This window comes from Phalangium opilio, unplaced genomic scaffold, assembly GCF_054372755.1.
Source record: "Phalangium opilio isolate 3A_F unplaced genomic scaffold, DU_Popi_V2 ptg000209l_1, whole genome shotgun sequence".
Taxonomy (NCBI): domain Eukaryota; kingdom Metazoa; phylum Arthropoda; class Arachnida; order Opiliones; family Phalangiidae; genus Phalangium; species Phalangium opilio.
This window is the reverse complement of record NW_028324217.1, coordinates 12,089,290-12,115,993: the sequence shown is the minus strand read 5'-3', so window position 1 is coordinate 12,115,993 and position 26,704 is coordinate 12,089,290. Positions and strand designations below refer to the sequence as shown.

The 26,704-nt window shown below is 41.0% G+C and overlaps 2 protein-coding genes, 1 non-coding gene and 52 pseudogenes across 3 annotated transcripts; all 55 read right to left on the bottom strand.

Annotated features, from left to right (window-relative positions):
- Nucleotides 1-866: 866 nt before the first annotated feature.
- Nucleotides 867-5,326, bottom strand: LOC149619772 (uncharacterized). Its single transcript, XM_089854575.1, has 2 exons — nt 5,322-5,326; nt 867-3,609 (listed from the first exon to the last, which is right to left on the bottom strand). Exons 1-2 carry the CDS (start codon nt 5,324-5,326, stop codon nt 867-869), a joined length of 2,748 nt encoding a protein of 915 aa, XP_089710701.1.
- A 1,112-nt stretch (nt 5,327-6,438) lies between these two features.
- On the bottom strand, nt 6,439-9,048 carry LOC149619771 (uncharacterized). Its single transcript, XM_089854574.1, has one exon. It carries the CDS (start codon nt 9,046-9,048, stop codon nt 6,439-6,441), a length of 2,610 nt encoding a protein of 869 aa, XP_089710700.1.
- A 2,962-nt stretch (nt 9,049-12,010) lies between these two features.
- On the bottom strand, nt 12,011-12,129 carry LOC149619770 (5S ribosomal RNA). The gene has a single exon (XR_016375595.1). It is a non-coding gene; the product is annotated as a 5S ribosomal RNA (ribosomal RNA).
- A 137-nt stretch (nt 12,130-12,266) lies between these two features.
- Nucleotides 12,267-12,369, bottom strand: LOC149619769 (5S ribosomal RNA; annotated as a pseudogene).
- Nucleotides 12,370-12,506: 137 nt separating this feature from the next.
- LOC149619768 (5S ribosomal RNA) lies at nt 12,507-12,625 on the bottom strand (annotated as a pseudogene).
- Nucleotides 12,626-12,762: 137 nt separating this feature from the next.
- On the bottom strand, nt 12,763-12,865 carry LOC149619767 (5S ribosomal RNA; annotated as a pseudogene).
- A 137-nt stretch (nt 12,866-13,002) lies between these two features.
- Nucleotides 13,003-13,121, bottom strand: LOC149619766 (5S ribosomal RNA; annotated as a pseudogene).
- A 377-nt stretch (nt 13,122-13,498) lies between these two features.
- On the bottom strand, nt 13,499-13,601 carry LOC149619765 (5S ribosomal RNA; annotated as a pseudogene).
- Nucleotides 13,602-13,738: 137 nt separating this feature from the next.
- On the bottom strand, nt 13,739-13,857 carry LOC149619764 (5S ribosomal RNA; annotated as a pseudogene).
- A 137-nt stretch (nt 13,858-13,994) lies between these two features.
- LOC149619763 (5S ribosomal RNA) lies at nt 13,995-14,097 on the bottom strand (annotated as a pseudogene).
- Nucleotides 14,098-14,234: 137 nt separating this feature from the next.
- Nucleotides 14,235-14,353, bottom strand: LOC149619762 (5S ribosomal RNA; annotated as a pseudogene).
- Nucleotides 14,354-14,730: 377 nt separating this feature from the next.
- LOC149619761 (5S ribosomal RNA) lies at nt 14,731-14,849 on the bottom strand (annotated as a pseudogene).
- Nucleotides 14,850-14,985: 136 nt separating this feature from the next.
- On the bottom strand, nt 14,986-15,104 carry LOC149619760 (5S ribosomal RNA; annotated as a pseudogene).
- Nucleotides 15,105-15,241: 137 nt separating this feature from the next.
- LOC149619759 (5S ribosomal RNA) lies at nt 15,242-15,360 on the bottom strand (annotated as a pseudogene).
- Nucleotides 15,361-15,482: 122 nt separating this feature from the next.
- On the bottom strand, nt 15,483-15,585 carry LOC149619758 (5S ribosomal RNA; annotated as a pseudogene).
- Nucleotides 15,586-15,721: 136 nt separating this feature from the next.
- LOC149619757 (5S ribosomal RNA) lies at nt 15,722-15,824 on the bottom strand (annotated as a pseudogene).
- Nucleotides 15,825-16,201: 377 nt separating this feature from the next.
- LOC149619756 (5S ribosomal RNA) lies at nt 16,202-16,304 on the bottom strand (annotated as a pseudogene).
- A 135-nt stretch (nt 16,305-16,439) lies between these two features.
- Nucleotides 16,440-16,558, bottom strand: LOC149619755 (5S ribosomal RNA; annotated as a pseudogene).
- A 137-nt stretch (nt 16,559-16,695) lies between these two features.
- Nucleotides 16,696-16,814, bottom strand: LOC149619754 (5S ribosomal RNA; annotated as a pseudogene).
- Nucleotides 16,815-16,936: 122 nt separating this feature from the next.
- Nucleotides 16,937-17,039, bottom strand: LOC149619753 (5S ribosomal RNA; annotated as a pseudogene).
- A 136-nt stretch (nt 17,040-17,175) lies between these two features.
- LOC149619752 (5S ribosomal RNA) lies at nt 17,176-17,278 on the bottom strand (annotated as a pseudogene).
- Nucleotides 17,279-17,414: 136 nt separating this feature from the next.
- LOC149619751 (5S ribosomal RNA) lies at nt 17,415-17,533 on the bottom strand (annotated as a pseudogene).
- Nucleotides 17,534-17,670: 137 nt separating this feature from the next.
- On the bottom strand, nt 17,671-17,789 carry LOC149619750 (5S ribosomal RNA; annotated as a pseudogene).
- A 122-nt stretch (nt 17,790-17,911) lies between these two features.
- Nucleotides 17,912-18,014, bottom strand: LOC149619749 (5S ribosomal RNA; annotated as a pseudogene).
- Nucleotides 18,015-18,150: 136 nt separating this feature from the next.
- Nucleotides 18,151-18,269, bottom strand: LOC149619748 (5S ribosomal RNA; annotated as a pseudogene).
- Nucleotides 18,270-18,406: 137 nt separating this feature from the next.
- On the bottom strand, nt 18,407-18,525 carry LOC149619747 (5S ribosomal RNA; annotated as a pseudogene).
- A 122-nt stretch (nt 18,526-18,647) lies between these two features.
- LOC149619746 (5S ribosomal RNA) lies at nt 18,648-18,750 on the bottom strand (annotated as a pseudogene).
- A 136-nt stretch (nt 18,751-18,886) lies between these two features.
- Nucleotides 18,887-18,989, bottom strand: LOC149619745 (5S ribosomal RNA; annotated as a pseudogene).
- A 136-nt stretch (nt 18,990-19,125) lies between these two features.
- Nucleotides 19,126-19,228, bottom strand: LOC149619744 (5S ribosomal RNA; annotated as a pseudogene).
- Nucleotides 19,229-19,605: 377 nt separating this feature from the next.
- LOC149619743 (5S ribosomal RNA) lies at nt 19,606-19,708 on the bottom strand (annotated as a pseudogene).
- Nucleotides 19,709-19,843: 135 nt separating this feature from the next.
- Nucleotides 19,844-19,962, bottom strand: LOC149619742 (5S ribosomal RNA; annotated as a pseudogene).
- A 137-nt stretch (nt 19,963-20,099) lies between these two features.
- LOC149619741 (5S ribosomal RNA) lies at nt 20,100-20,218 on the bottom strand (annotated as a pseudogene).
- Nucleotides 20,219-20,340: 122 nt separating this feature from the next.
- LOC149619740 (5S ribosomal RNA) lies at nt 20,341-20,443 on the bottom strand (annotated as a pseudogene).
- A 136-nt stretch (nt 20,444-20,579) lies between these two features.
- On the bottom strand, nt 20,580-20,682 carry LOC149619739 (5S ribosomal RNA; annotated as a pseudogene).
- Nucleotides 20,683-20,818: 136 nt separating this feature from the next.
- LOC149619738 (5S ribosomal RNA) lies at nt 20,819-20,937 on the bottom strand (annotated as a pseudogene).
- A 137-nt stretch (nt 20,938-21,074) lies between these two features.
- Nucleotides 21,075-21,193, bottom strand: LOC149619737 (5S ribosomal RNA; annotated as a pseudogene).
- A 122-nt stretch (nt 21,194-21,315) lies between these two features.
- LOC149619736 (5S ribosomal RNA) lies at nt 21,316-21,418 on the bottom strand (annotated as a pseudogene).
- Nucleotides 21,419-21,554: 136 nt separating this feature from the next.
- Nucleotides 21,555-21,673, bottom strand: LOC149619735 (5S ribosomal RNA; annotated as a pseudogene).
- A 137-nt stretch (nt 21,674-21,810) lies between these two features.
- On the bottom strand, nt 21,811-21,929 carry LOC149619734 (5S ribosomal RNA; annotated as a pseudogene).
- Nucleotides 21,930-22,051: 122 nt separating this feature from the next.
- Nucleotides 22,052-22,154, bottom strand: LOC149619733 (5S ribosomal RNA; annotated as a pseudogene).
- A 136-nt stretch (nt 22,155-22,290) lies between these two features.
- Nucleotides 22,291-22,393, bottom strand: LOC149619732 (5S ribosomal RNA; annotated as a pseudogene).
- Nucleotides 22,394-22,530: 137 nt separating this feature from the next.
- Nucleotides 22,531-22,649, bottom strand: LOC149619731 (5S ribosomal RNA; annotated as a pseudogene).
- Nucleotides 22,650-23,026: 377 nt separating this feature from the next.
- LOC149619730 (5S ribosomal RNA) lies at nt 23,027-23,129 on the bottom strand (annotated as a pseudogene).
- A 135-nt stretch (nt 23,130-23,264) lies between these two features.
- On the bottom strand, nt 23,265-23,383 carry LOC149619729 (5S ribosomal RNA; annotated as a pseudogene).
- Nucleotides 23,384-23,760: 377 nt separating this feature from the next.
- On the bottom strand, nt 23,761-23,863 carry LOC149619728 (5S ribosomal RNA; annotated as a pseudogene).
- A 135-nt stretch (nt 23,864-23,998) lies between these two features.
- On the bottom strand, nt 23,999-24,117 carry LOC149619727 (5S ribosomal RNA; annotated as a pseudogene).
- A 362-nt stretch (nt 24,118-24,479) lies between these two features.
- On the bottom strand, nt 24,480-24,582 carry LOC149619726 (5S ribosomal RNA; annotated as a pseudogene).
- A 136-nt stretch (nt 24,583-24,718) lies between these two features.
- On the bottom strand, nt 24,719-24,837 carry LOC149619725 (5S ribosomal RNA; annotated as a pseudogene).
- Nucleotides 24,838-24,956: 119 nt separating this feature from the next.
- On the bottom strand, nt 24,957-25,059 carry LOC149619724 (5S ribosomal RNA; annotated as a pseudogene).
- Nucleotides 25,060-25,196: 137 nt separating this feature from the next.
- Nucleotides 25,197-25,299, bottom strand: LOC149619723 (5S ribosomal RNA; annotated as a pseudogene).
- Nucleotides 25,300-25,436: 137 nt separating this feature from the next.
- On the bottom strand, nt 25,437-25,539 carry LOC149619722 (5S ribosomal RNA; annotated as a pseudogene).
- A 137-nt stretch (nt 25,540-25,676) lies between these two features.
- Nucleotides 25,677-25,779, bottom strand: LOC149619721 (5S ribosomal RNA; annotated as a pseudogene).
- A 136-nt stretch (nt 25,780-25,915) lies between these two features.
- Nucleotides 25,916-26,033, bottom strand: LOC149619720 (5S ribosomal RNA; annotated as a pseudogene).
- A 122-nt stretch (nt 26,034-26,155) lies between these two features.
- On the bottom strand, nt 26,156-26,258 carry LOC149619719 (5S ribosomal RNA; annotated as a pseudogene).
- A 136-nt stretch (nt 26,259-26,394) lies between these two features.
- LOC149619718 (5S ribosomal RNA) lies at nt 26,395-26,513 on the bottom strand (annotated as a pseudogene).
- Nucleotides 26,514-26,704: the final 191 nt, after the last annotated feature.

Below are 26,704 nucleotides of genomic sequence, written 5' to 3'. Positions count from 1 at the left end.
TGGAGCCCACCCGGGAGAGGTGTTGTGGGGTCTCAGATGTAACGTAAAAAGCCAAAGTTCTTCCACAATACCTGAAGAACATTTAATTTTTGGGCTTCCGTGGCGCAAAGGTTAGCGCGTTCAGCTGTTACTTAAAAGGTTGGTGGTTTGAGCCAACCCGGGAGCAGTGTTGTGAGGTCTCAGATGTGACGTAAAAAGTCAGAGTTTTTTCCACAATATCTGACGAACATTTAATTTTTGGGCTTCCGTGGCGCAATGGTTAGCGCGTTCGGCAGTTAACCGAAAGGTTGGTGGTTCGAGCACAACCGGGAGCTGTGTTGTGAGGTCTCTGTCACAGAATAGTTTTAAAACCTTTAAATCTCGTAGGTGAAATAATGGTTCAGTCCAAGGGTTAGCGAAAAACACAAAATTAGCAAGAACTTTAATACAAAAAAACGGTCACTCCGACCAACACGTCTTTACATCCCGAAAAATATATGGAGAGTGGTCTTTTCTTATTGAAAAAGTACCCAAAAAACTCGAAATAAAAACCCCCCTTTTTTACTCCAACCTCGCTTGGTATCTTATAAGCCCCCAAGTCGAGGAATCGCCAGCAGAGGGGGCGAACCTCCAAAAATAGGAGCGGTCCATGCCGGTGGTCTTAAACTTTAGCGCATTAGGAATAAATTCTCCCTATCCATGAATATTGGAACTTAAAAGCTACGTATATCAGTTCAATTTACGATTTACGTCACGCTCCCCCCATGAACTTTTAGAAGTTCATCTTTAAATTCAAATTAATAATCCCTTATTCCCAATACAAATAAATCCAAAAAAAAACAATAAAATTATACAGAATAAAACACAACATGCAATACAAATCGATTCTAATTTAAAACTTCTAATTTGTAGAGCAACTGGATAGGGCGTTTTAAAAATGTTCCGTTAGGTAATCTAACCCTACACGATCTTGTAATTCCGTCGCGTCCCTTAAATAATTCGGCTATCAGCCCAGTTTTCCACAACATACGCGGGGTACGGTCCTCCTGAATCATCACCAGGTCGTCGATCTGGTATTCGGTCCCCTTAGAAGCTGGCTTCCTCTCGTTACTAGTGCGAAGCTCCAGAAGGTACTCCTTGTTCCATCTTTGCCAGATTCTTTCCAGAAGCGCCTGTTGATACTTTAAACGATTAGTCAACTCTTTCTTAGTTGACGGGACGACTACGCTGGTCGGGAATTTTCTCGACGGTAGTGACGTCAGTCGATCTCCGATTAGAAAATGTCCTGGGGTTAAAGGAGAGGGCTCGTCCTTCTCGTTGTAGGTGAACGTGAGAGGCCTCGAATTCAGAATCGCCTCCACTTCTGCCAGTAGAGTCCTCATCTCCTCCTTGTCCAGTTTGGCTTTACCTAAAACCTTCCTTAGAGCTATCTTTGTTAGCCCCACCATCCTCTCGTACCATCCTCCCCACCACGCTCCTCGTTCAACGATAAACTTCCACGTTATCCTGGCTTCCGAAAAGTAGTTCATTACATCCCGATCTCGGATGGTTTTCCAAATTATCTTTAAGTCTTCGGAGGCTTTCTTAAACGTGAGCGCGTTGTCGCTATAGATCGTTGATGGTATTCCCCGTCGGGCGGCAAACTGCCGAAAAGCCTGGAGAAACCTTTCCGTGGTCAAGCTTGGTACCAATTCTAAATGCGTCGCTCTCGTGACGGCGCAGGTGAAGAGAGCTATATAAGATTTTTCAGTCGTGGTTTTGCCAGTTTTAGTATGTAGTGGTCCAGCAAAATCCACCCCGGTTATTTCAAACGGTTTGGCTTTTCTAATCCGGTCCGCCGGAAGCGGTGCTTCAATCTGTTTCCCTGGCTTGGCCGATAATCTTCGACAGATTAAACAAGAATTGATTCTTGATTTTATCAATTGGCGTGCTCTGGGGATCCAAAATCTTTCCCTCAGATGCGTCATTGTCATTCCTTGACCTCCGTGCATTGTTTTTAGGTGGCAGGAATCTGCGACTAAACGAGATAGTCGATTTGTCGGGTCCAATATCCAGGGGTGCTTTTCTCTATACGTGAATTCCGACTTTTCTAATCTACCTCCAACGCTCAGTAGTCCATTTTCATCTAGGAACGGGTCTAGTAGATATAGTTTCGATTCCTTCGAAATTTCTTGTCTATTCTTAATTTTTGAGATTTCATTTCCATAATCTCTTTTCTGTTCTTGCTGGATGACTATCCTCTCGGCTTTGTTTATTTCCTCAGCATCCAAGGGTCCCCCTTTCCACTCCTCTTTCTTCTTTGACACTCTCGCTCTGACGTTTCCAACGAATCTGTGTACCCAGGCCATTACCCGTAGTACTTTCTTTAGAGTGCTGAACTTTTCTAGGTCGAGGAGGGGTTCAGTTTCCTTTCCGCTTATACAGGCTCCTTGGTATGTATCCTTAAACGCCGGTCTAAGTTCTTCATCGCAAGCCTTTGGGTAAAGTCCCGGGCTTGGATTCTCTTTAATCCAATCTTTTTCCTCCATTCTTAAAAATGGTGGCCCTTCCCACCATAACTTGAGAGTGAGAAGCTCTTCTGCTTTTCTTCCCCTCGTAGGTAAATCAGCGGGGTTGTTAACCCCTCGACAATAGTGCCAAGTAGTCGGGTCCGTTAGACTCTGGATTTCGCTTACTCTGTTGCTGACGTAGGGTAAATACTTGTATGGTGAATGTTTGATCCATCCCAGAGCTATGGTGCTGTCCGTCCACATTGACAATTTGGGATTTTCCCTTGTAAAATCTTTCTCTAGCAAGTATTTTACTAGCCGTGCTCCTAGTAGGGCTGCCGTTAATTCTAGTTTCGGCAGTGTGATCTTCGTGGTCGTGATTTTCTTATCTTTTGAACTGGTTTTCTTCAGAGGCGCTACTCGGCTTTTAGCTGCCACTAGAGTAGTTCCGATCTTCCCTTCCGAGGTCTTGTACCGTAAATACACCACAGCAGCGTATCCCTTTTCGCTTGCGTCACAAAAACAAACGAGTTCCTTGTACGGTATGGTAGAACCTTCGCTCCTTTCTTGGAAATAGTGCCTTGGGATTTCAATCTCTCCAAGGTGCGGTACTTCTTGACACCAGTTTTCAAAGATTTTTACCAATTCATCGTCTAATTGATCGTCCCAATCAACACCTCTCTGCCAAAGTTCTTGGAATAGAAATTTTCCTCTAACCGTGAAGGGTGCTAGTAGGCCCAGAGGATCGAATATCCTGGCTACTGCTTGTAAAATGAATCTTTTGGTGCATTTTTTCTCGACCAGAAATTCCAACAGACCTGTCATGTCAAATGCCAAACAATCCTTTTCTGGTTTCCATTTTATGCCTAAAATGGTTGAATCCGGGTTTCTGGGGTCTGTTAGTAGGAAATCCTCTGACTTTCCCATATTTTCATTCCATTTTTCTCTTAGTTCTCTTGAATTTGTTTTCCATTTTCGCAAATTCAATCCCGCTTTGCTCATGACTTCTTTGCATCCTATTGATAAGTCAAAAGCTTCTTTTACGTCATCGGCTCCAGACGCTAGATCATCTATGTACAGTCCCTCTCGAATAGCTTCGCAGATGGCATGGTTTTCATCTTGATTCTGATCTAGGTGATGCCTGATCGTCGCGGTTAAAAGGAATGGACTCGAAGTGACTCCAAAAGCAACTCGAGTTATCCGATATAGACCAAGAGCCAGTGGCCTGGATCTTACCTCATAAAGTACAAAAGGTCTGACCATTGGAATGAGTTCAGTTTTGATGCTCATTAATAGATTTGGCCGTCTTACGCGTCACAGCTGGGGCATTCGAGGGGGGCGGGGTCATGTTTGACCCTAATGAGGTATGATTTCTTACCTCATGAGGTACATGAATAAAAAAGGTGGCAAATGATAGAACTGGAAATGGCGATTCCAAATATATGAAATCTGACGTCATCAAAGGGGGCCATGAATAAATCAGACGGGGGTTAAAATGGTCGAATGAGGTATGAATTCTTACCTCATGAGGTACATGTATGAATCCGGTGTTGTTTGATAGATCTGGTCGTGCTAAATAACAGAATATAAAATCTGACTGGAAAATACATGGCTTAGGTTTAATCTGACGGCCTGATTCTTGCGTCAGACTATGACAACTTCGTGCCTCATAAAGCTAGATTCCCACTCGACCGAAATAAAAACCGGCGCAAATCACGCAGCATACGGTAGAAATTTTACCTTACGCTGTAGAGTGTTCACACTACGACTGAATTTTGAGTTTGGCGGTAGATATTTTTGGGTCACGTGACAGATTAGAGTGGTTTCCATAACATTTATTTTGCCCTCTGAATTGGTATCTCTGTCTCATTGTCGCTTAGATCGTACAAGAAAGTATATTTTCTAACCTCCTCAATAAAGACTTCCTTATTAACATCTTACCTCTATATACTTCCATTAGATACATTTTTATTTCTTCGTGGCATGTTTCCGACCAAAAAAAAAATTACAGGCGGCTATCAATTTATCTAGCGTATGCGTGCACTCTTTAAATTTATGACGTAATCAGTGGGATAATTTCATTGGCTGAGACACCGGCGTAACGCCGAACACGACCGAAAAATAAAACACAACTCGCGCCCGGCCGAGCGGAAATTCCGTCGGGCTCGGCGTAAAGATTTTTCGGTCGAACCCCTTTCTGCCGGATCTCCGTCGTGATTTCCTTCTAGTGCGAGTCTAGCTTAAATGTAGAAGGTTATATATTGTAAAACTAGCCCCACTGATGTCAAGTACATTAAACTTAACTTGTTTGAGCGAGTTGCCTCTGTTTCTATCGTGGTAATGTGGTGAAATATTTTTGACTGTGATAAATGAGATGAACTTAAATTGGCATCATTTAATAATAGAGCTATTTCAATTCGGGGATAAGGAGAGTTTTTGAGTCGGGGTTTCGTCAGTCCCCGCCTAGGTGCCTTATTGTGCGCGAAATTTAGCATAGAGTTTTACAGTGGCCCACAAGGAGGGAGGGTGACTATGACGATGAAACCGTATATATTGATTATCAGACTGATTCGGATGATGAACCAGATGACGTTTAAAATGTAACATTTTTGTATCAGTTGAAGGGGGAAACGTCACAGTTGGGTCTGCCAATAAACGGAGCCGATTTTCACCCTCCCTCCGTGCGGGCCACTGTAGAACTCTAATCTAAATTTCGCTCACAATAAGGCACCTAGGCGGGGACTGACGAAACCCGGCCTCAAAAACTCTCCTTACCCCCGAATTGAAATAGCTCTATTATTAAATGACGCCGATTTAAGTTCATTTCATTTATCACAGTCAGAAGTATTTCACCACATTACCTCGAAAACTCGCTCAAACAAGTTAAGTTTAATGAACTTGACATCAGTGGGGCTGATTTTAAAATATATCACCTGCTACATTTAAGCTAGACTCGCACTCGACGGAAATCACGACGGAGACCCGGCAGAAAGGGGTTCGACCTAAAAATGTTTACGCCAAGCCCGACGGAATTTCGCTCGGCCGGGCGCAAGTTGTGTTCTATTTTTCGGTCGTGTTCGGCGTTACGCCGGTGTCTCAGCCAATGAACTTATCCCACTGACTACGTCATAAATTTCAAGAGTGCACGCATACGCTAGATAGATTGATAGCCGCCATGTATTTTTTTTTGGTCAGAACATGCCACGAAGAATGAAAAATGTATTTAATGGAAGTATATAGAGGTAAGATGATAATAACGAAGTCTTTATTGAGGAGGTTAGAAAATATACTTTCTTGTACGATCTAAGCGACAATGAGACAGAGATACCAATTCAGAGTGCGAAATAAATGTTATGGAAACCACTCTAATCTGTCACGTAACCCAAAAATATCTACCGCCAAACTCAAAATTCAGTCGTAGTGTGAACACTCTACGGCGTAAGGTAAAATTTCTACCGTATGCTGCGTGATTTGCGCCGGTTTTTTTCGGTCGAGTGGGAATAGCTTTATGAGGCACGAAGTTGTCATAGTCTGACGCAAGAATCAGGCCGTCAGATTAAACCTAAGCCACGTATTTTCCAGTCAGATTTTATATTCTGTTATTTAGCACGACCAGATCTATCAAACAACACCGGATTCATACATGTACCTCATGAGGTAAGAATTCATACCTCATTCGACCATTTTAACCCCCGTCTGATTTATTCATGGCCCCCTTTGATGACGTCAGATTTCATATATTTGGAATCGCCATTTCCAGTTCTATCATTTGCCACCTTTTTTATTCATGTACCTCATGAGGTAAGAAATCATACCTCATTAGGGTCAAACATGACCCCGCCCCCCTCGAATGCCCCAGCTGTGACGCGTAAGACGGCCAAATCTATTAATGAGCATCAAAACTGAATTCATTCCAATGGTCAGACCTTTTGTACTTTATGAGGTAAGATCCAGGCCACTGGCTCTTGGTCTAATATTCGTCGAAGGGCTGTGAAATATCTTCCGGTGATCCGTCTCTCCACAGAAAACGCAGAGCGTCTCGATCATTAGTATTCAAGGATATTTGCAGAAACGCCTTCGCTATGTCTGCAGTAAACGCTATTCGAGGCTTTCTGAACCTGACCAGAAGGTCCAAAAGCTCTGGATTCATGTTTTTCCCAGCGTGGAGACAGTCATTCAATGAGAAGGCTCCCTTGACTTTTGATGACGCGTCAAATACGACTCTGATACGCGTCGTCTCGCTAGTTCTTCTAATCACTTCTCTGTGAGGCAGGTAATAGACTGGATTTCCCGCGCTCGGATCTTCCACCACTGGTTCTATGATTCCGGATTCCAGCTGCTCTTTAATTACTTGACTGTAATCATGATGTAGAACGGGGTCGGATCGAAACTTCTTAAATAGATTTTGGGTTCTTCGGATCGCCACACTCTTGTTATCTTTCAGAGCCTCCTTGTTATTCTTCCATGGAAGACTCACTCCGTAGCGACCATTCTCAAAGTAAATCGTCTCTTCGAATTTCTTGACAATTTCCTCTTCAATCGTTTTCTCGGTTGCATTCATACCTTGCTCGCTGATGCCGATTGAATCCAATTCCCAAAACGCCTTTATTTGATTCGATATCTTTTCGTCCATTGTGATTACATTCATGGATACAGCTTGATTTGAGACTACTACATTCGAGTTAACTGTAGTAGCGAGACCCTGAATGGTCCATCCCAGTATTGTTTCTATGGCCGCCAACCTTCCAGATAATCGCTCAACCTTGGTTGTTGCTAGAGCCCAAAACCAATCGCTTCCGATTAAGACTCCGACCTTGGCTTCCTGCCCATTGGGTAACTTCGTTCCTAGGTCCGCCAATTTGATTCCTTTTGTATTCAATTCTTTCAACGTTTCCTCCTTTGGTACGCTAATTGAGGCGTTGCAAATGTCAGGCACAACTAACGCTTCGATCTCTATCCGTTGGTCTAAATCATTGACGTTTTTCAGAAGGAATTTGACTCTGTCGAACCTTTTCTCGATTCCTTCGGTGTCTTGGAACTTGTACTCCGTTAGGGTTTCTTGACCAGTGGGTTTCAGTTTTAGTTTCTGAACGATGTCTTCCCGGATGTAGGTTCTTGAACTTCCTCCATCGAAGAAACATTTCACTTGATAAGTGGGTTGGTTCGGTGCAATTTCGGTTGGTGTTATTATCGCGCTCGCTGTCTGTAAAACGATAGTATTCGGTCGACCATCTTGTTTCAATACGGAAGAGCATTGAATCGCTTCTCCTGGGGTTGCCTTTTCGGTTCGCCCCGATTCTTCTTCGGTCCCGCCTTCTTGATCGCACACCGATACGTGGTGCAACCTGTCACAACGTGGACATTCCTTCTTGTTTGGGCAATACCTGGCCATGTGTTGCTTTTCGGTACAGATAAAGCATCTACCTTTCCTTTTAAGTTGCGCCCGTCTTTCCGGTACTGTACTGACTCTGGTACAGTTTTCTGACAGGTGTTTAAACATCCCACAATAACAACATTCGGGCTTTTTCTCCGAATATACCGCGAGCGAAGCAGCAGTTACTAATCCTTTGGGTTTTTCATAGCGCGGGCGAAAGTTTCGTGAGATTCCCTCTTGCCTGTCCCTTGTGTGGTCACGAAAATTACCTCGTGGGGGTTCCGCAGCCGGTGCTAGGGAGAACGCTCTCTCTCTGCATTCCACTTCTTTTCTTAGAAATTTTAAAATGCGTTCTACGGTGGGCGTTTCACTGTCCATCACTTGGCTAAATTCTACTCTCAATTCCGAAGGTAAACCTTTCATCATCAGGCGCCAAAGTATAGATTGGTACGTTTCCGGGCCTTGGCCCAATCCCTCTAAACTTCTAACTTGAATTTCTACGTCATCGTAGAACCTTCTCAACCCGGCTACGTCCGATATTCTTGTAACTGGCGTTAATTCCATTAAGTTATTCATGTGCTGTGTCTTTATTTCTTCTACCTGACCGAACCGGTTTTCCAAAATTGTGACCGCTTTCGGGTAGTTTTCTTCCGTTAAGGATAGTCCCTTGATAGATTTTAACGCTAAACCTTCTAAACACCCTTTTAGATAGTTGAATTTTTCCACAGCGTTTATCTGTTCGTTTCCGTGAACCGCGGCTTCGAATCGACTCCAAAATCCCCTCCAGTTTTCAATGTCTCCATTGAATGTACCCATTGATAATTTTGGTAGCTTCACAGTACCTGTACTTTGGCGAAGACTCAAACTTGCTGTCGACCCGACTGCCGCATTCGATATTGTATCCATTGTTCTGATAGTTCTTATTGCGCGCGTCTTCGCGGAAATTATTTCGGCGCTAATCGCTAGATTATCTCCTTCTTCTTTATCCAGATCCACAATTGGTAGATAATCCTCTATACACGCATTCTGTTTTTCTAACGACTCTTCCAACTTCCCGAGGATATCTAAATTTACCTCTAAATCGGTCACGTTGATGTGCGTCTCGCGAAGAATGTTCTCAATGTCCAACAAGGTATTCGAAACTTGTTTTCGGGTCCTCTCCCTCTTTCGCGTTAGCCGATCTAATGCATTTTGTTCCTCACTCATGATGATTATTTTCAATAACTTTTCATAAACTAACTATAACAATTTAATCTAAACTCCCGTCCCGGGTTTCGGCACCATAAAATGTCACAGAATAGTTTTAAAACCTTTAAATCTCGTAGGTGAAATAATGGTTCAGTCCAAGGGTTAGCGAAAAACACAAAATTATCATGAACTTTAATACAAAAAAACGGTCACTCCGACCAACACGTCTTTACATCCCGAAAAATATATGGAGAGTGGTCTTTTCTTATTGAAAAAGTACCCAAAAAACTCGAAATAAAAACCCCCCTTTTTTACTCCAACCTCGCTTGGTATCTTATAAGCCCCCAAGTCGAGGAATCGCCAGCAGAGGGGGCGAACCTCCAAAAATAGGAGCGGTCCATGCCGGTGGTCTTAAACTTTAGCGCATTAGGAATAAATTCTCCCTATCCATGAATATTGGAACTTAAAAGCTACGTATATCAGTTCAATTTACGATTTACGTCAGTCTCAGATGTGACGTAAAAAGTCAGAGTTTTTCCACAATACCTGACGACCATTTAAATTTTGGGCTTCCGTGGAGCAGTGGTTAGCGCGTTCGGCTGTTAACCGAATGGTTGGTGGTTAGAGCCCACCCGGGAGAGGTGTTGTGGGGTCTCAGATGTAACGTAAAAAGCCAAAGTTTTTCCACAATACCTGACGAACATTTAATTTTTTGGATTCCGTGACGAAAAGGATAGCGCGTTCAGCTGTTAACCGAAAGGTTGGTGGTTCGAGCCCACCCGGAGAGGTGTTGTGGGGTCTCAGATGTAGCGTGATAAGTCAAAGTTTTTCCACAATACCTGACGACCATTTAAATTTTGGGCTTCCGTGGAGCAGTGGTTAGCGCGTTCGGCTGTTAACCGAATGGTTGGTGGTTCGAGCCCACCCGGGAGAGGTGTTGTGGGGTCTCAGATGTAACGTAAAATGCCAAAGTTTTTCCACAATACCTGACGAACATTTAATTTTTTGGCTTCCGTGACGAAAAGGATAGCGCGTTCAGCTGTTAACCGAAAGGTTGGTGGTTCGAGCCCACCCGGAGAGGTGTTGTGGGGTCTCAGATGTAGCGTGATAAGTCAAAGTTTTTCCACAATACCTGACGACCATTTAATTTTCGGCTTCCGTGGCACAATGGTTAGCGTGTTCGGCTGTTAACCGAAAGGTTGGTGGTTCGAGCCCATCCGGGAGCGGTTTTGTGAGGTCTTAGATGTGACGTAAAAAGTCAGAGTTTTTCCACAATACCTGACGACCATTTAATTTTTGGGCTTCCCTTCCGTGGCGCAATGGTTAGCGCGTTTAGCTGTTAACCGCAAGGTTGGTGGTTCGAGCCCAACCGGGAACTGTGTTGAGAGGTCTCAGATGTGACGTAAAAAGTCAGAGTTTTTCCACAATACCTGACGACCATTTAGTTTTTGGGCTTCCGTGGCGCAATGGTTAGCGCGTTTAGCTGTAAACCGCAAGGTTGGTGGTTCGCGCCCATCCGGGAGCGGTTTTGTGAGGTCTCAGATGTGACGTAAAAAGTCTGAGTTTTTCCACAATACCTGACGAACGTTTAATTTTTGGGCTTCCGTAGCGCAATGGTTAGCGCGTTCAGCTGTTAACCGAAAGGTTGGTGGTTCGAGCCCACCCGGAGAGGTTTTGTGGGGTCTCAGATGTAGCGTGATAAGTCAAAGTTTTTCCACAATACCTGACGACCATTTAATTTTTCGGCTTCCGTGGCACAATGGTTAGCGCGTTCGGCTGTTAACCGAAATGTTGGTGGTTCGAGCCCAACCGGGAACTGTGTTGTGAGGTCTCAGATGTGACGTAAAAAGTCAGAGTTTTTACACAATACCTGACGAACGTTTAATTTTTGGGCTTCCGTAGCGCAATGGTTAGCGTGTTCAGCTGTTAACCGAAAGGTTGGTGGTTCGAGCCAACCCGGGAGAGATGTTGTGGGGTCTCAGATGTAACGTAAAATGTCATAACTTTTCCACAATACCTGACGACCATTTAATTTTTGGGCTTCCGTGGCGCAATGGTTAGCGCGTTTAGCTGTTAACCGCAAGCTTGGTGGTTCGCGTCCATCCGGGAGCGGTTTTGTTTGGTCTCAGATGTGACGTAAAAAGTCAGAGTTTTTCCACATTACCTGACGACCATTTAATTTTTGGGCTTCCGTGGCGCAGTGGTTAGCGCGTTCGGCTGTTAACCGAAAGGTTTGTGGTTCGAGCCCACCCGGAAGAGGTGTTGTGGGGTTTCAGATGTAGCGTGAAAAGTCATAACTTTACCACAATACCTGACAATCATTTAAGTTCCGAGCTTCCGTGGCTCAATGGTTAGCGCGTTCGGCTGTTAACCGAAAGGTTGGTGGTTCGAGCCCACCCGGGAGAGGTGTTGTGTGGTCTCAGATGTAGCGTGAAAAGTCATAACTTTTCCACAATACCTGACAAACATTTAATTTCTGAGCTTCCGTGGCGCAATGGTTAGCGCGCTCAGCTGTTATTCAAAAGGTTGGTGGTTCGAGCCCACCAGGGAGCAGTGTTGTGAGGTCTCAGATGTGACGTAAAAAGTCGGAGTTTTTCCACAATACCTGACGACCATTTAATTTTTGGGCTTCCGTGGCGCAATGGTTAGCGCGTTCGGCTGTTAACCGAAAGGTTGGTTGTTCGGGCCCACCCAAGAGAGGTGTTGTGGGTCTCAGATGTAGCGTGAAAAGTCATAACTTTTCCACAATACCTGACAACCATTTAATTTCTGAGCTTCCGTGGCGCAATGGTTAGCGCGCTCAGCTGTTATTCAAAAGGTTGGTGGTTCGAGCCCACCCGGGAGCAGTGTTGTGAGGTCTCAGATGTGATGTAAAAAGTCAGAGTTTTTCCACAATACCTGACGACCATTTAATTTTTGGGCTTCCGTGGCGCAATGGTTAGCGCGTTCGGCTGTTAACCGAAAGGTTGGTTGTTGAAAAAGCTAACGGTACGCAGTGTTCCTAAGTGGTCTCCCTCCCAAGTACTGACTGCGCTCGACGCTGCTTAACTTCGGTGATCGGATGAGAACCGGTGTTTTCAGCGTGATATGGCCGTTGCCGAGAGTGCTAGTTAATAATTCGAATTTAAATTAAGAGAGACAAAATAACCTTCTACTTTATAAAACAATAACAAAATGAAGATATGTTTGCTTTTTTCATATCTGGTGGAATTTAAAAGAGGAAACAAAAAGGAAAAAGCCAACGGCACGCAGTGTTCCCTAGTACTGACTGCGCTCGACGCTGCTTAACTTCGGTGATCGGACGAGAACCGGTGTTTTCAGCGTGATATGGTCGTTGCCGAGAGTGCTAGTTAATAATTCGAATTTGAATTAAGTGAGACAAAGTAACCTTCATCTATTTAAAACAATAACAAAAAGAAAATATGTTTGCTTTTTTCATATCTATTGGAATTTAAAAGAGGAAAAAAAATTGAAAAAGCTAACGGTACGCAGTGTTCCTTAGTGGTCTCCCTCCCAAGTACTGACTGCGCTCGACGCTGCTTAACTTCGGTGATCGGACGAGAACCGGTGTTTTCAGCGTGATATGGCCGTTGCCGAGAGTGCTAGTTAATAATTCGAATTTAAATTAAGAGAGACAAATTAACCTTCATCTTTATTAAACAATAACAAAATGAAGATATGTTTGCTTTTTTCATATCTGGTGGAATTTAAAAGAGGAAACAAAAAGGAAAAAGCCAACGGCACGCAGTGTTCCCTAGTACTGACTGCGCTCGACGCTGCTTAACTTCGGTGATCGGACGAGAACCGGTGTTTTCAGCGTGATATGGTCGTTGCCGAGAGTGCTAGTTAATAATTCGAATTTGAATTAAGTGAGACAAAGTAACCTTCATCTATTTAAAGCAATAACAAAAAGAAAATATGTTTGCTTTTTTCATATCTATTGGAATTTAAAAGAGGAAAAAAAATTGAAAAAGCTAACGGTACGCAGTGTTCCTTAGTGGTCTCCCTCCCAAGTACTGACTGCGCTCGACGCTGCTTAACTTCGGTGATCGGACGAGAACCGGTGTTTTCAGCATGATATCGCCGTTGCCGAGAGTGCTACTTAATAATTCGAATTTAAAGTAAGTGAGACAAATTAACCTTCATCATTATAAAACAATAATAAAATGAAGATATGTTTGCTTTTTTCATATCTGGTGGAATTTAAAAGAGGAAACAAAAAGGAAAAAGCTAACGGCACGCAGTGTTCCCAAGTACTGACTGCGTTCGACGCTGCTTAACTTCGGTTATCGGACGAGAACCGGTGTTTTCTGCGTGATATGGTCGTTGCCGAGAGTGCTAGTTAATAATTCGAATTTAAATTAAGAGAGACAAAATAACCTTCTACTTTATAAAACAATAACAAAATGAAGATATGTTTGCTTTTTTCATATCTGGTGGAATTTAAAAGAGGAAACAAAAAGGAAAAAGCCAACGGCACGCAGTGTTCCCTAGTACTGACTGCGCTCGACGCTGCTTAACTTCGGTGATCGGACGAGAACCGGTGTTTTCAGCGTGATATGGTCGTTGCCGAGAGTGCTAGTTAATAATTCGAATTTGAATTAAGTGAGACAAAGTAACCTTCATCTATTTAAAACAATAACAAAAAGAAAATATGTTTGCTTTTTTCATATCTATTGGAATTTAAAAGAGGAAAAAAAATTGAAAAAGCTAACGGTACGCAGTGTTCCTTAGTGGTCTCCCTCCCAAGTACTGACTGCGCTCGACGCTGCTTAACTTCGGTGATCGGACGAGAACCGGTGTTTTCAGCGTGATATGGCCGTTGCCGAGAGTGCTAGTTAATAATTCGAATTTAAATTAAGAGAGACAAATTAACTTTCATCTTTATTAAACAATAACAAAATGAAGATATGTTTGCTTTTTTCATATCTGGTGGAATTTAAAAGAGGAAACAAAAAGGAAAAAGCCAACGGCACGCAGTGTTCCCTAGTACTGACTGCGCTCGACGCTGCTTAACTTCGGTGATCGGACGAGAACCGGTGTTTTCAGCGTGATATGGTCGTTGCCGAGAGTGCTAGTTAATAATTCGAATTTGAATTAAGTGAGACAAAGTAACCTTCATCTATTTAAAGCAATAACAAAAAGAAAATATGTTTGCTTTTTTCATATCTATTGGAATTTAAAAGAGGAAAAAAAATTGAAAAAGCTAACGGTACGCAGTGATCCTTAGTGGTCTCCCTCCCAAGTACTGACTGCGCTCGACGCTGCTTAACTTCGGTGATCGGACGAGAACCGGTGTTTTCAGCATGATATCGCCGTTGCCGAGAGTGCTACTTAATAATTCGAATTTAAAGTAAGTGAGACAAATTAACCTTCATCATTATAAAACAATAATAAAATGAAGATATGTTTGCTTTTTTCATATCTGGTGGAATTTAAAAGAGGAAACAAAAAGGAAAAAGCTAACGGCACGCAGTGTTCCCAAGTACTGACTGCGTTCGACGCTGCTTAACTTCGGTTATCGGACGAGAACCGGTGTTTTCTGCGTGATATGGTCGTTGCCGAGAGTGCTAGTTTATAATTCGAATTGAAATTAAGTGAGACAAATTAACCTTCATCTTTTTAAAACAATAACAAAAAGAAAATATGTTTGCTTTTTTCATATATATTGGAATTTAAAAGACAAATAAAAAGTGAAAAAGCTAACGGCATGCAGTGTTCCTAAGTGGCCTCCCTCTTAAGTACTGACTGCGCTCGACGCTGATTAACTTCGGTGATCGGACGAGAACCGGTGTTTTCAGCGTGATATGGCCGTTGCCGAGAGTGCTAGTTAATAATTCGAATTTAAAGTAAGTGAGACAAATTAACCTTCATCTTTTTAAAACAATAACAAAAAGAAAATATGTTTGCTTTTTTCATATCTATAGGAATTTAAAAGAGGAAAAAAAGTGAAAAAGCCAACGGCATGCAGTGTTCCTAAGTGGTCTCCCTCCCAAGTACTGACTGCGCTCGACGCTGCTTAACTTCGGTGATCGGACGAGAACCGTGGTTTTCAGCGTGATATGGCCGTTGCCGAAAGTGCTAGTTAATAATTCGAATTTAAATTAAGTGAGACAAATTAACCTTCATCTTTTTAAAACAATAACAAAAAGAAAATGTGTTTGCTTTTTTCATATCTCTAGGAATTTAAAAGAGGAAAAAAAAGTGAAAAAGCTAACGGCAAGCAGTGTTCCTAAGTGGCCTCCCTCCCAAGTACTGACTGCGCTCGACGCTGCTTAACTTCGGTGATCGGACGAGAACCGGTGTATTCAGCGTGATATGGCCGTTGCCGACAGTGCTAGTTAATAATTTGAATTTAATTAACCTTCATCTTTATAAAACAATAACAAAAAGAAGATATATTTGCTATTTTCATATCTGGTGAAAATTAAAAGAGGAAACAAAAAGGAAAAAGCCAACGGCACGCAAGGTTCAAAAGTACTGACTGCGCTCGACGCTGCTTAACTTCGGTGATCGGACGAGAACCAGTGTTTTCAGCGTGATATGGCCGTTGCCGAGAGCGCTAGCTAATAATTCGAATTTAAATTAAGTGAGACAAATTAACCTTCATCTTTTTAAAACAATAACAAAAAGAAAATATGTTTGCTTTTTTCATATCTGGTGGAATTTAAAGAGGAAACAAAAAGGAAAAAGCCAACGGCACGCAGTGTTACCTAGTACTGACTGCGCTCGACGCTGCTTAACTTCGGTGATCGGACGAGAACCGCTGTTTTCAGCGTGATATGGCCGTTGCCGAGAGTGCTAGTTAATAATTCGAATTTAAAGTAAGTGAGACAAATTAACCTTCATCATTATAAAACAATAACAAAATGAAGATATGTTTGCTTTTTTCATATCTGGTGGAATTTAAAAGAGGAAACAAAAAGGAAAAAGCCAACGGCACGCTGTGTTCCCAAGTACTGACTGCGCTCGACGCTGCTTAACTTCGGTGATCGGACGAGAAGCGGTGTTTTCAGCGTGATATGGCCGTTGCCGAGAGTGCTAGTTAATAATTCGAATTTGAATTAAGTGAGACAAATTAACCTTCATCTTTTTAAAACAATAACAAAAAGAAAATATGTTTGCTTTTTTCATATCTGGTGGAATTTAAAAGAGGAAACAAAAAGGAAAAAGCCAACGGCACGCTGTGTTCCCAAGTACTGACTGCGCTCGACGCTGCTTAACTTCGGTGATCGGACGAGAACCGGTGTTTTCAGCGTGATATGGCCGTTGCCGAGAGTGCTAGTTAATAATTCGAATCTAAATTAAGTGAGACAAACTAACCTTTATCTATTTAAAACAATAACAAAAAGAAAATATGTTTGCTTTTTTATATCTATTGGAATTTAAAAGAGGAAAAAAATTGAGAAAGCTAACGGTACGCAGTGTTCCTAAGTGGTCTCCCTCGCAAGTACTGACTGCGCTCGACGCTGCTTAACTTCGGTGATCGGACGAGAACCGTGGTATTCAGCGTGATATGGCCGTTGCCGAAAGTGCTAGTTAATAATTCGAATTTAAATTAAGTGAGACAAATTAACCTTCATCTTTTTAAAACAATAACAAAAAGAAAATGTGTTTGCTTTTTTCATATCTCTAGGAATTTAAAAGAGGAAAAAAAAGTGAAAAAGCTAACGGCAAGCAGTGTTCCTAAGTGGCCTCCCTCCCAAGTACTGACTGCGCTCGACGCTGCTTAACTTCGGTGATCGGACGAGAACCGGTGTATTCAGCGTGATATGGCCGTTGCCGACAGTGCTAGTTAATAATTTGAATTTAATTAACCTTCATCTTTATAAAACAATAACAAAAAGAAGATATATTTGCTATTTTCATATCTGGTGAAAATTAAAAGAGGAAACAAAAAGGAAAAAGCCAACGGCACGCAGTGTTCAAAAGTACTGACTGCGCTCGACGCTGCTTAACTTCGGTGATCGGACGAGAACCAGTGTTTTCAGCGTGATATGGCCGTTGCCGAGAGCGCTAGCTAATAATTCGAATTTAAATTAAGTGAGACAAATTAACCTTCATCTTTTTAAAACAATAACAAAAAGAAAATATGTTTGCTTTTTTCATATCTGGTGGAATTTAAAGATTAAACAAAAAGGAAAAAGCCAACGGCACGCAGTGTTACCTAGTACTGACTGCGCTCGACGCTGCTTAACTTCGGTGATCGGACGAGAACCGGTGTTTTCAGCGTGATATGGTCGTTGCCGAGAGTGCTAGTTAATAATTCGAATTTAAATTAACTGAGACAAATTAACCTTCATCTTTTTAAAACAATAACAAAAAGAAAATATGTTTGCTTTTTTCATATCTATAGGAATTTAAAAGAGGAAAAAAAGTGAAAAAGCCAACGGCATGCAGTGTTCCTAAGTGGTCTCCCTCCCAAGTACTGACTGCGCTCGACGCTGCTTAACTTCGGTGATCGGACGAGAACCGTGGTTTTCAGCGTGATATGGCCGTTGCCGAAAGTGCTAGTTAATAATTCGAATTTAAATTAAGTGAGACAAATTAACCTTCATCTTTTTAAAACAATAACAAAAAGAAAATGTGTTTGCTTTTTTCATATCTCTAGGAATTTAAAAGAGGAAAAAAAAGTGAAAAAGCTAACGGCAAGCAGTGTTCCTAAGTGGCCTCCCTCCCAAGTAATGACTGCGCTCGACGCTGCTTAACTTCGGTGATCGGACGAGAACCGGTGTATTCAGCGTGATATGGCCGTTGCCGACAGTGCTAGTTAATAATTTGAATTTAATTAACCTTCATCTTTATAAAACAATAACAAAAAGTAGATATATTTGCTATTTTCATATCTGGTGAAAATTAAAAGAGGAAACAAAAAGGAAAAAGCCAACGGCACGCAGTGTTCAAAAGTACTGACTGCGCTCGACGCTGCTTAACTTCGGTGATCGGACGAGAACCAGTGTTTTCAGCGTGATATGGCCGTTGCCGAGAGCGCTAGCTAATAATTCGAATTTAAATTAAGTGAGACAAATTAACCTTCATCTTTTTAAAACAATAACAAAAAGAAAATATGTTTGCTTTTTTCATATCTATAGGAATTTAAAAGAGGAAAAAAAGTGAAAAAGCCAACGGCATGCAGTGTTCCTAAGTGGTCTCCCTCCCAAGTACTGACTGCGCTCGACGCTGCTTAACTTCGGTGATCGGACGAGAACCGTGGTTTTCAGCGTGATATGGCCGTTGCCGAAAGTGCTAGTTAATAATTCGAATTTAAATTAAGTGAGACAAATTAACCTTCATCTTTTTAAAACAATAACAAAAAGAAAATGTGTTTGCTTTTTTCATATCTCTAGGAATTTAAAAGAGGAAAAAAAAGTGAAAAAGCTAACGGCAAGCAGTGTTCCTAAGTGGCCTCCCTCCCAAGTACTGACTGCGCTCGACGCTGCTTAACTTCGGTGATCGGACGAGAACCGGTGTATTCAGCGTGATATGGCCGTTGCCGACAGTGCTAGTTAATAATTTGAATTTAATTAACCTTCATCTTTATAAAACAATAACAAAAAGTAGATATATTTGCTATTTTCATATCTGGTGAAAATTAAAAGAGGAAACAAAAAGGAAAAAGCCAACGGCACGCAGTGTTCAAAAGTACTGACTGCGCTCGACGCTGCTTAACTTCGGTGATCGGACGAGAACCAGTGTTTTCAGCGTGATATGGCCGTTGCCGAGAGCGCTAGCTAATAATTCGAATTTAAATTAAGTGAGACAAATTAACCTTCATCTTTTTAAAACAATAACAAAAAGAAAATATGTTTGCTTTTTTCATATCTGGTGGAATTTAAAGAGGAAACAAAAAGGAAAAAGCCAACGGCACGCAGTGTTACCTAGTACTGACTGCGCTCGACGCTGCTTAACTTCGGTGATCGGACGAGAACCGGTGTTTTCAGCGTGATATGGTCGTTGCCGAGAGTGCTAGTTAATAATTCGAATTTAAATTAACTGAGACAAATTAACCTTCATCTTTTTAAAACAATAACAAAAAGAAAATATGTTTGCTTTTTTCATATCTGGTGGAATTTAAAGAGGAAACAAAAAGGAAAAAGCCAACGGCACGCAGTGTTACCTAGTACTGACTGCGCTCGACGCTGCTTAACTTCGGTGATCGGACGAGAACCGCTGTTTTCAGCGTGATATGGCCGTTGCCGAGAGTGCTAGTTAATAATTCGAATTTAAAGTAAGTGAGACAAATTAACCTTCATCATTATAAAACAATAACAAAATGAAGATATGTTTGCTTTTTTCATATCTGGTGGAATTTAAAAGAGGAAACAAAAAGGAAAAAGCCAACGGCACGCTGTGTTCCCAAGTACTGACTGCGCTCGACGCTGCTTAACTTCGGTGATCGGACGAGAAGCGGTGTTTTCAGCGTGATATGGCCGTTGCCGAGAGTGCTAGTTAATAATTCGAATTTGAATTAAGTGAGACAAATTAACCTTCATCTTTTTAAAACAATAACAAAACGAAAATATGTTTGCTTTTTTCATATCTGGTGGAATTTAAAAGAGGAAACAAAAAGGAAAAAGCCAACGGCACGCTGTGTTCCCAAGTACTGACTGCGCTCGACGCTGCTTAACTTCGGTGATCGGACGAGAACCGGTGTTTTCAGCGTGATATGGCCGTTGCCGAGAGTGCTAGTTAATAATTCGAATCTAAATTAAGTGAGACAAACTAACCTTTATCTATTTAAAACAATAACAAAAAGAAAATATGTTTGCTTTTTTATATCTATTGGAATTTAAAAGAGGAAAAAAATTGAGAAAGCTAACGGTACGCAGTGTTCCTAAGTGGTCTCCCTCGCAAGTACTGACTGCGCTCGACGCTGCTTAACTTCGGTGATCGGACGAGAACCGTGGTATTCAGCGTGATATGGCCGTTGCCGAAAGTGCTAGTTAATAATTCGAATTTAAATTAAGTGAGACAAATTAACCTTCATCTTTTTAAAACAATAACAAAAAGAAAATGTGTTTGCTTTTTTCATATCTCTAGGAATTTAAAAGAGGAAAAAAAAGTGAAAAAGCTAACGGCAAGCAGTGTTCCTAAGTGGCCTCCCTCCCAAGTACTGACTGCGCTCGACGCTGCTTAACTTCGGTGATCGGACGAGAACCGGTGTATTCAGCGTGATATGGCCGTTGCCGACAGTGCTAGTTAATAATTTGAATTTAATTAACCTTCATCTTTATAAAACAATAACAAAAAGAAGATATATTTGCTATTTTCATATCTGGTGAAAATTAAAAGAGGAAACAAAAAGGAAAAAGCCAACGGCACGCAGTGTTCAAAAGTACTGACTGCGCTCGACGCTGCTTAACTTCGGTGATCGGACGAGAACCAGTGTTTTCAGCGTGATATGGCCGTTGCCGAGAGCGCTAGCTAATAATTCGAATTTAAATTAAGTGAGACAAATTAACCTTCATCTTTTTAAAACAATAACAAAAAGAAAATATGTTTGCTTTTTTCATATCTGGTGGAATTTAAAGAGGAAACAAAAAGGAAAAAGCCAACGGCACGCAGTGTTACCTAGTACTGACTGCGCTCGACGCTGCTTAACTTCGGTGATCGGACGAGAACCGGTGTTTTCAGCGTGATATGGTCGTTGCCGAGAGTGCTAGTTAATAATTCGAATTTAAATTAACTGAGACAAATTAACCTTCATCTTTTTAAAACAATAACAAAAAGAAAATATGTTTGCTTTTTTCATATCTATAGGAATTTAAAAGAGGAAAAAAAGTGAAAAAGCCAACGGCATGCAGTGTTCCTAAGTGGTCTCCCTCCCAAGTACTGACTGCGCTCGACGCTGCTTAACTTCGGTGATCGGACGAGAACCGTGGTTTTCAGCGTGATATGGCCGTTGCCGAAAGTGCTAGTTAATAATTCGAATGTAAATTAAGTGAGACAAATTAACCTTCATCTTTTTAAAACAATAACAAAAAGAAAATGTGTTTGCTTTTTTCATATCTCTAGGAATTTAAAAGAGGAAAAAAAAGTGAAAAAGCTAACGGCAAGCAGTGTTCCTAAGTGGCCTCCCTCCCAAGTACTGACTGCGCTCGACGCTGCTTAACTTCGGTGATCGGACGAGAACCGGTGTATTCAGCGTGATATGGCCGTTGCCGACAGTGCTAGTTAATAATTTGAATTTAATTAACCTTCATCTTTATAAAACAATAACAAAAAGTAGATATATTTGCTATTTTCATATCTGGTGAAAATTAAAAGAGGAAACAAAAAGGAAAAAGCCAACGGCACGCAGTGTTCAAAAGTACTGACTGCGCTCGACGCTGCTTAACTTCGGTGATCGGACGAGAACCAGTGTTTTCAGCGTGATATGGCCGTTGCCGAGAGCGCTAGCTAATAATTCGAATTTAAATTAAGTGAGACAAATTAACCTTCATCTTTTTAAAACAATAACAAAAAGAAAATATGTTTGCTTTTTTCATATCTATAGGAATTTAAAAGAGGAAAAAAAGTGAAAAAGCCAACGGCATGCAGTGTTCCTAAGTGGTCTCCCTCCCAAGTACTGACTGCGCTCGACGCTGCTTAACTTCGGTGATCGGACGAGAACCGTGGTTTTCAGCGTGATATGGCCGTTGCCGAAAGTGCTAGTTAATAATTCGAATTTAAATTAAGTGAGACAAATTAACCTTCATCTTTTTAAAACAATAACAAAAAGAAAATGTGTTTGCTTTTTTCATATCTCTAGGAATTTAAAAGAGGAAAAAAAAGTGAAAAAGCTAACGGCAAGCAGTGTTCCTAAGTGGCCTCCCTCCCAAGTACTGACTGCGCTCGACGCTGCTTAACTTCGGTGATCGGACGAGAACCGGTGTATTCAGCGTGATATGGCCGTTGCCGACAGTGCTAGTTAATAATTTGAATTTAATTAACCTTCATCTTTATAAAACAATAACAAAAAGTAGATATATTTGCTATTTTCATATCTGGTGAAAATTAAAAGAGGAAACAAAAAGGAAAAAGCCAACGGCACGCAGTGTTCAAAAGTACTGACTGCGCTCGACGCTGCTTAACTTCGGTGATCGGACGAGAACCAGTGTTTTCAGCGTGATATGGCCGTTGCCGAGAGCGCTAGCTAATAATTCGAATTTAAATTAAGTGAGACAAATTAACCTTCATCTTTTTAAAACAATAACAAAAAGAAAATATGTTTGCTTTTTTCATATCTGGTGGAATTTAAAGAGGAAACAAAAAGGAAAAAGCCAACGGCACGCAGTGTTACCTAGTACTGACTGCGCTCGACGCTGCTTAACTTCGGTGATCGGACGAGAACCGGTGTTTTCAGCGTGATATGGTCGTTGCCGAGAGTGCTAGTTAATAATTCGAATTTAAATTAACTGAGACAAATTAACCTTCATCTTTTTAAAACAATAACAAAAAGAAAATATGTTTGCTTTTTTCATATCTATTGGAATTTAAAAGACAAAAAAAAAGTGAAAAAGCTAACGGCATGCAGTGTTCCTAAGCGGCCTCCCTCCCAAGTACTGACTGCGCTCGACGCTGATTAACTTCGGTGATCGGACGAGAACCGCTGTTTTCAGCGTGATATGGCCGTTGCCGAGAGTGCTAGTTAATAATTCGAATTTAAAGTAAGTGAGACAAATTAACCTTCATCATTATAAAACAATAACAAAATGAAGATATGTTTGCTTTTTTCATATCTGGTGGAATTTAAAAGAGGAAACAAAAAGGAAAAAGCCAACGGCACGCTGTGTTCCCAAGTACTGACTGCGCTCGACGCTGCTTAACTTCGGTGATCGGACGAGAAGCGGTGTTTTCAGCGTGATATGGCCGTTGCCGAGAGTGCTATTTAATAATTCGAATTTGAATTAAGTGAGACAAATTAACCTTCATCTTTTTAAAACAATAACAAAAAGAAAATATGTTTGCTTTTTTCATATCTGGTGGAATTTAAAAGAGGAAACAAAAAGGAAAAAGCCAACGGCACGCTGTGTTCCCAAGTACTGACTGCGCTCGACGCTGCTTAACTTCGGTGATCGGACGAGAACCGGTGTTTTCAGCGTGATATGGCCGTTGCCGAGAGTGCTAGTTAATAATTCGAATCTAAATTAAGTGAGACAAACTAACCTTTATCTATTTAAAACAATAACAAAAAGAAAATATGTTTGCTTTTTTATATCTATTGGAATTTAAAAGAGGAAAAAAATTGAGAAAGCTAACGGTACGCAGTGTTCCTAAGTGGTCTCCCTCGTAAGTACTCACTGCGCTCGACGCTGCTTAACTTCGGTGATCGGACGAGAACCGCTGTTTTCAGCGTGATATGGCCGTTGCCGAGAGTGCTAGTTAATAATTCGAATTTAAAGTAAGTGAGACAAATTAACCTTCATCATTATAAAACAATAACAAAATGAAGATATGTTTGCTTTTTTCATATCTGGTGGAATTTAAAAGAGGAAACAAAAAGGAAAAAGCCAACGGCACGCTGTGTTCCCAAGTACTGACTGCGCTCGACGCTGCTTAACTTCGGTGATCGGACGAGAAGCGGTGTTTTCAGCGTGATATGGCCGTTGCCGAGAGTGCTATTTAATAATTCGAATTTGAATTAAGTGAGACAAATTAACCTTCATCTTTTTAAAACAATAACAAAAAGAAAATATGTTTGCTTTTTTCATATCTGGTGGAATTTAAAAGAGGAAACAAAAAGGAAAAAGCCAACGGCACGCTGTGTTCCCAAGTACTGACTGCGCTCGACGCTGCTTAACTTCGGTGATCGGACGAGAACCGGTGTTTTCAGCGTGATATGGCCGTTGCCGAGAGTGCTAGTTAATAATTCGAATCTAAATTAAGTGAGACAAACTAACCTTTATCTATTTAAAACAATAACAAAAAGAAAATATGTTTGCTTTTTTATATCTATTGGAATTTAAAAGAGGAAAAAAATTGAGAAAGCTAACGGTACGCAGTGTTCCTAAGTGGTCTCCCTCGTAAGTACTCACTGCGCTCGACGCTGCTTAACTTCGGTGATCGGACGAGAACCGTGGTATTCAGCGTGATATGGCCGTTGCCGACAGTGCTAGTTAATAATTTGAATTTCATTAACCTTCATCTTTATAATTCAATAACATAAAGAAGATATGTTTGCTTTTTTCATATCTGGTGGAAATTAAAAGAGGAAACAAAAAGGAAAAAGCCAACGGCAAGCAGTGTTCCCTAGTACTGACTGCGCTCGACGCTGCTTAACTTCGGCGATCGGACGAGAACCGGTGTTTTCAGCGTGATATGGTCGTTGCCGAGAGTGCTAGTTAATAATTCGAATTTGAATTAAGTGAGAAAAACTAACCTTCATCTTTTTAAAACAATAACAAAAAGAAAATATGTTTGCTTTTTTCATATCTGATGGAATTTAAAAGAGGAAACAAAAAGGAAAAAGCCAACGGCACGCTGTGTTCCCAAGTACTGACTGCGCTCGACGCTGCTTAACTTCGGTGATCGGACGAGAACCGGTGTTTTCAGCGTGATATGGCCGTTGCCGAGAGTGCTAGTTAATAATTCGAATCTAAATTAAGTGAGACAAACTAACCTTTATCTATTTAAAACAATAACAAAAAGAAAATATGTTTGCTTTTTTTATATCTATTGGAATTTAAAAGAGGAAAAAAATTGAGAAAGCTAACGGTACGCAGTGTTCCTAAGTGGTCTCCCTCCCAAGTACTGACTGCGCTCGACGCTGCTTAACTTCGGTGATAGGACGAGAACCGGTGTATTCAGCGTGATATGGCCGTTGCCGACAGTGCTAGTTAATAATTTGAATTTAATTAACCTTCATCTTTATAATTCAATAACAAAAAGAAGATATGTTTGCTTTTTTCATATCTGGTGGAAATTAAAAGAGGAAACAAAAAAAAAGCCAACGGCACGCAGTGTTCTAAAGTACTGACTGCGCTCGACGCTGCTTAACTTCGGTGACCGGACAAGAACCAGTGTTTTCAGCGTGATATGGCCGTTGCCGAGAGCGCTAGCTAATAATTTGAATTTAAATTAAGTGAGACAAATTAACCTTCATCTTTTTAAAACAATAACAAAAAGAAAATATGTTTGCTTTTTTCATATCTGGTGGAAATTAAAAGAGGAAACAAAAAGGAAAAAGCCAACGGCACGCAGTGTTCCCTAGTACTGACTGCGCTCGACGCTGCTTAACTTCGGTGATCGGACGAGAACCGGTGTTTTCAGCGTGATATGGTCGTTGCCGAGAGTGCTAGTTAATAATTCGAATTTGAATTAAGTGAGAAAAATTAACCTTCATCTTTTTAAAACAATAACAAAAAGAAAATATGTTTGCTTTTTTCATATCTGGTGGAAATTAAAAGAGGAAACAAAAAGGAAAAAGCCAACGGCACGCAGTGTTCTAAAGTACTGACTGCGCTCGACGCTGCTTAACTTCGGTGACCGGACAAGAACCAGTGTTTTCAGCGTGATATGGCCGTTGCCGAGAGCGCTAGCTAATAATTTGAATTTAAATTAAGTGAGACAAATTAACCTTCATCTTTTTAAAACAATAACAAAAAGAAAATATGTTTGCTTTTTTCATATCTGGTGGAATTTAAAAGAGGAAACAAAAAGGAAAAAGCCAACGGCACGCAGTGTTCCCTAGTACTGACTGCGCTCGACGCTGCTTAACTTCGGTGATCGGACGAGAACCGGTGTTTTCAGCGTGATATGGCCGTTGCCGAGAGTGCTAGTTAATAATTCGAATCTAAATTAAGTGAGACAAACTAACCTTTATCTATTTAAAACAATAACAAAAAGAAAATATGTTTGCTTTTTTTATATCTATTGGAATTTAAAAGAGGAAAAAAATTGAGAAAGCTAACGGTACGCAGTGTTCCTAAGTGGTCTCCCTCACAAGTACTGACTGCGCTCGACGCTGCTTACTTCGGTGATCGAACGAGAACTGTTGTTTTCAGCGTGATATGGCCGTTGCCGACAGTGCTAAATAATAATTTGAATTTAATTAACCTTCATCTTTATAATTCAATAACAAAAAGAAGATATGTTTGCTTTTTTCATATCTGGTGGAAATTAAAAGAGGAAACAAAAAGGTAAAAGCCAACGGCACGCAGTGTTCAAAAGTACTGACTGCGCTCGACGCTGCTTAACTTCGGTGATCGGACGAGAACCGGTGTTTTCAGCGTGATATAACCGTTGCCGAGAGTGCTAGTTAATAATTCGAATTTAAATTAAGTGAGACAAATTAACCTTCATCTTTTTAAAACAATAACAAAAAGAAAATATGTTTGCTTTTCTCATATCTATAGGAATTTAAAAGAGGAAAAAAAGTGAAAAGGCCAACGGCATGCAGTGTTCCTAAATGGTCTCCCTCCCAAGTACTGACTGCGCTCGTCGCTGCTTAACATCGGTGATCGGACGAGAACCGTTGTTTTCAGCGTGATATGGCCGTTGCCGAGAGTGCTAGTTAATAATTCGAATTTAAATTAAGTGAGACAAATTAATCTTCATCTTTTTAAAACAATAACAAAAAGAAAATGTGTTTGCTTTTTTCATATCTATAGGAATTTAAAAGAGGAAAAAAAAGTGAAAAAGCTAACGGCAAGCAGTGTTCCTAAGTGGCCTCCCTACCAAGTACTGACTGCGC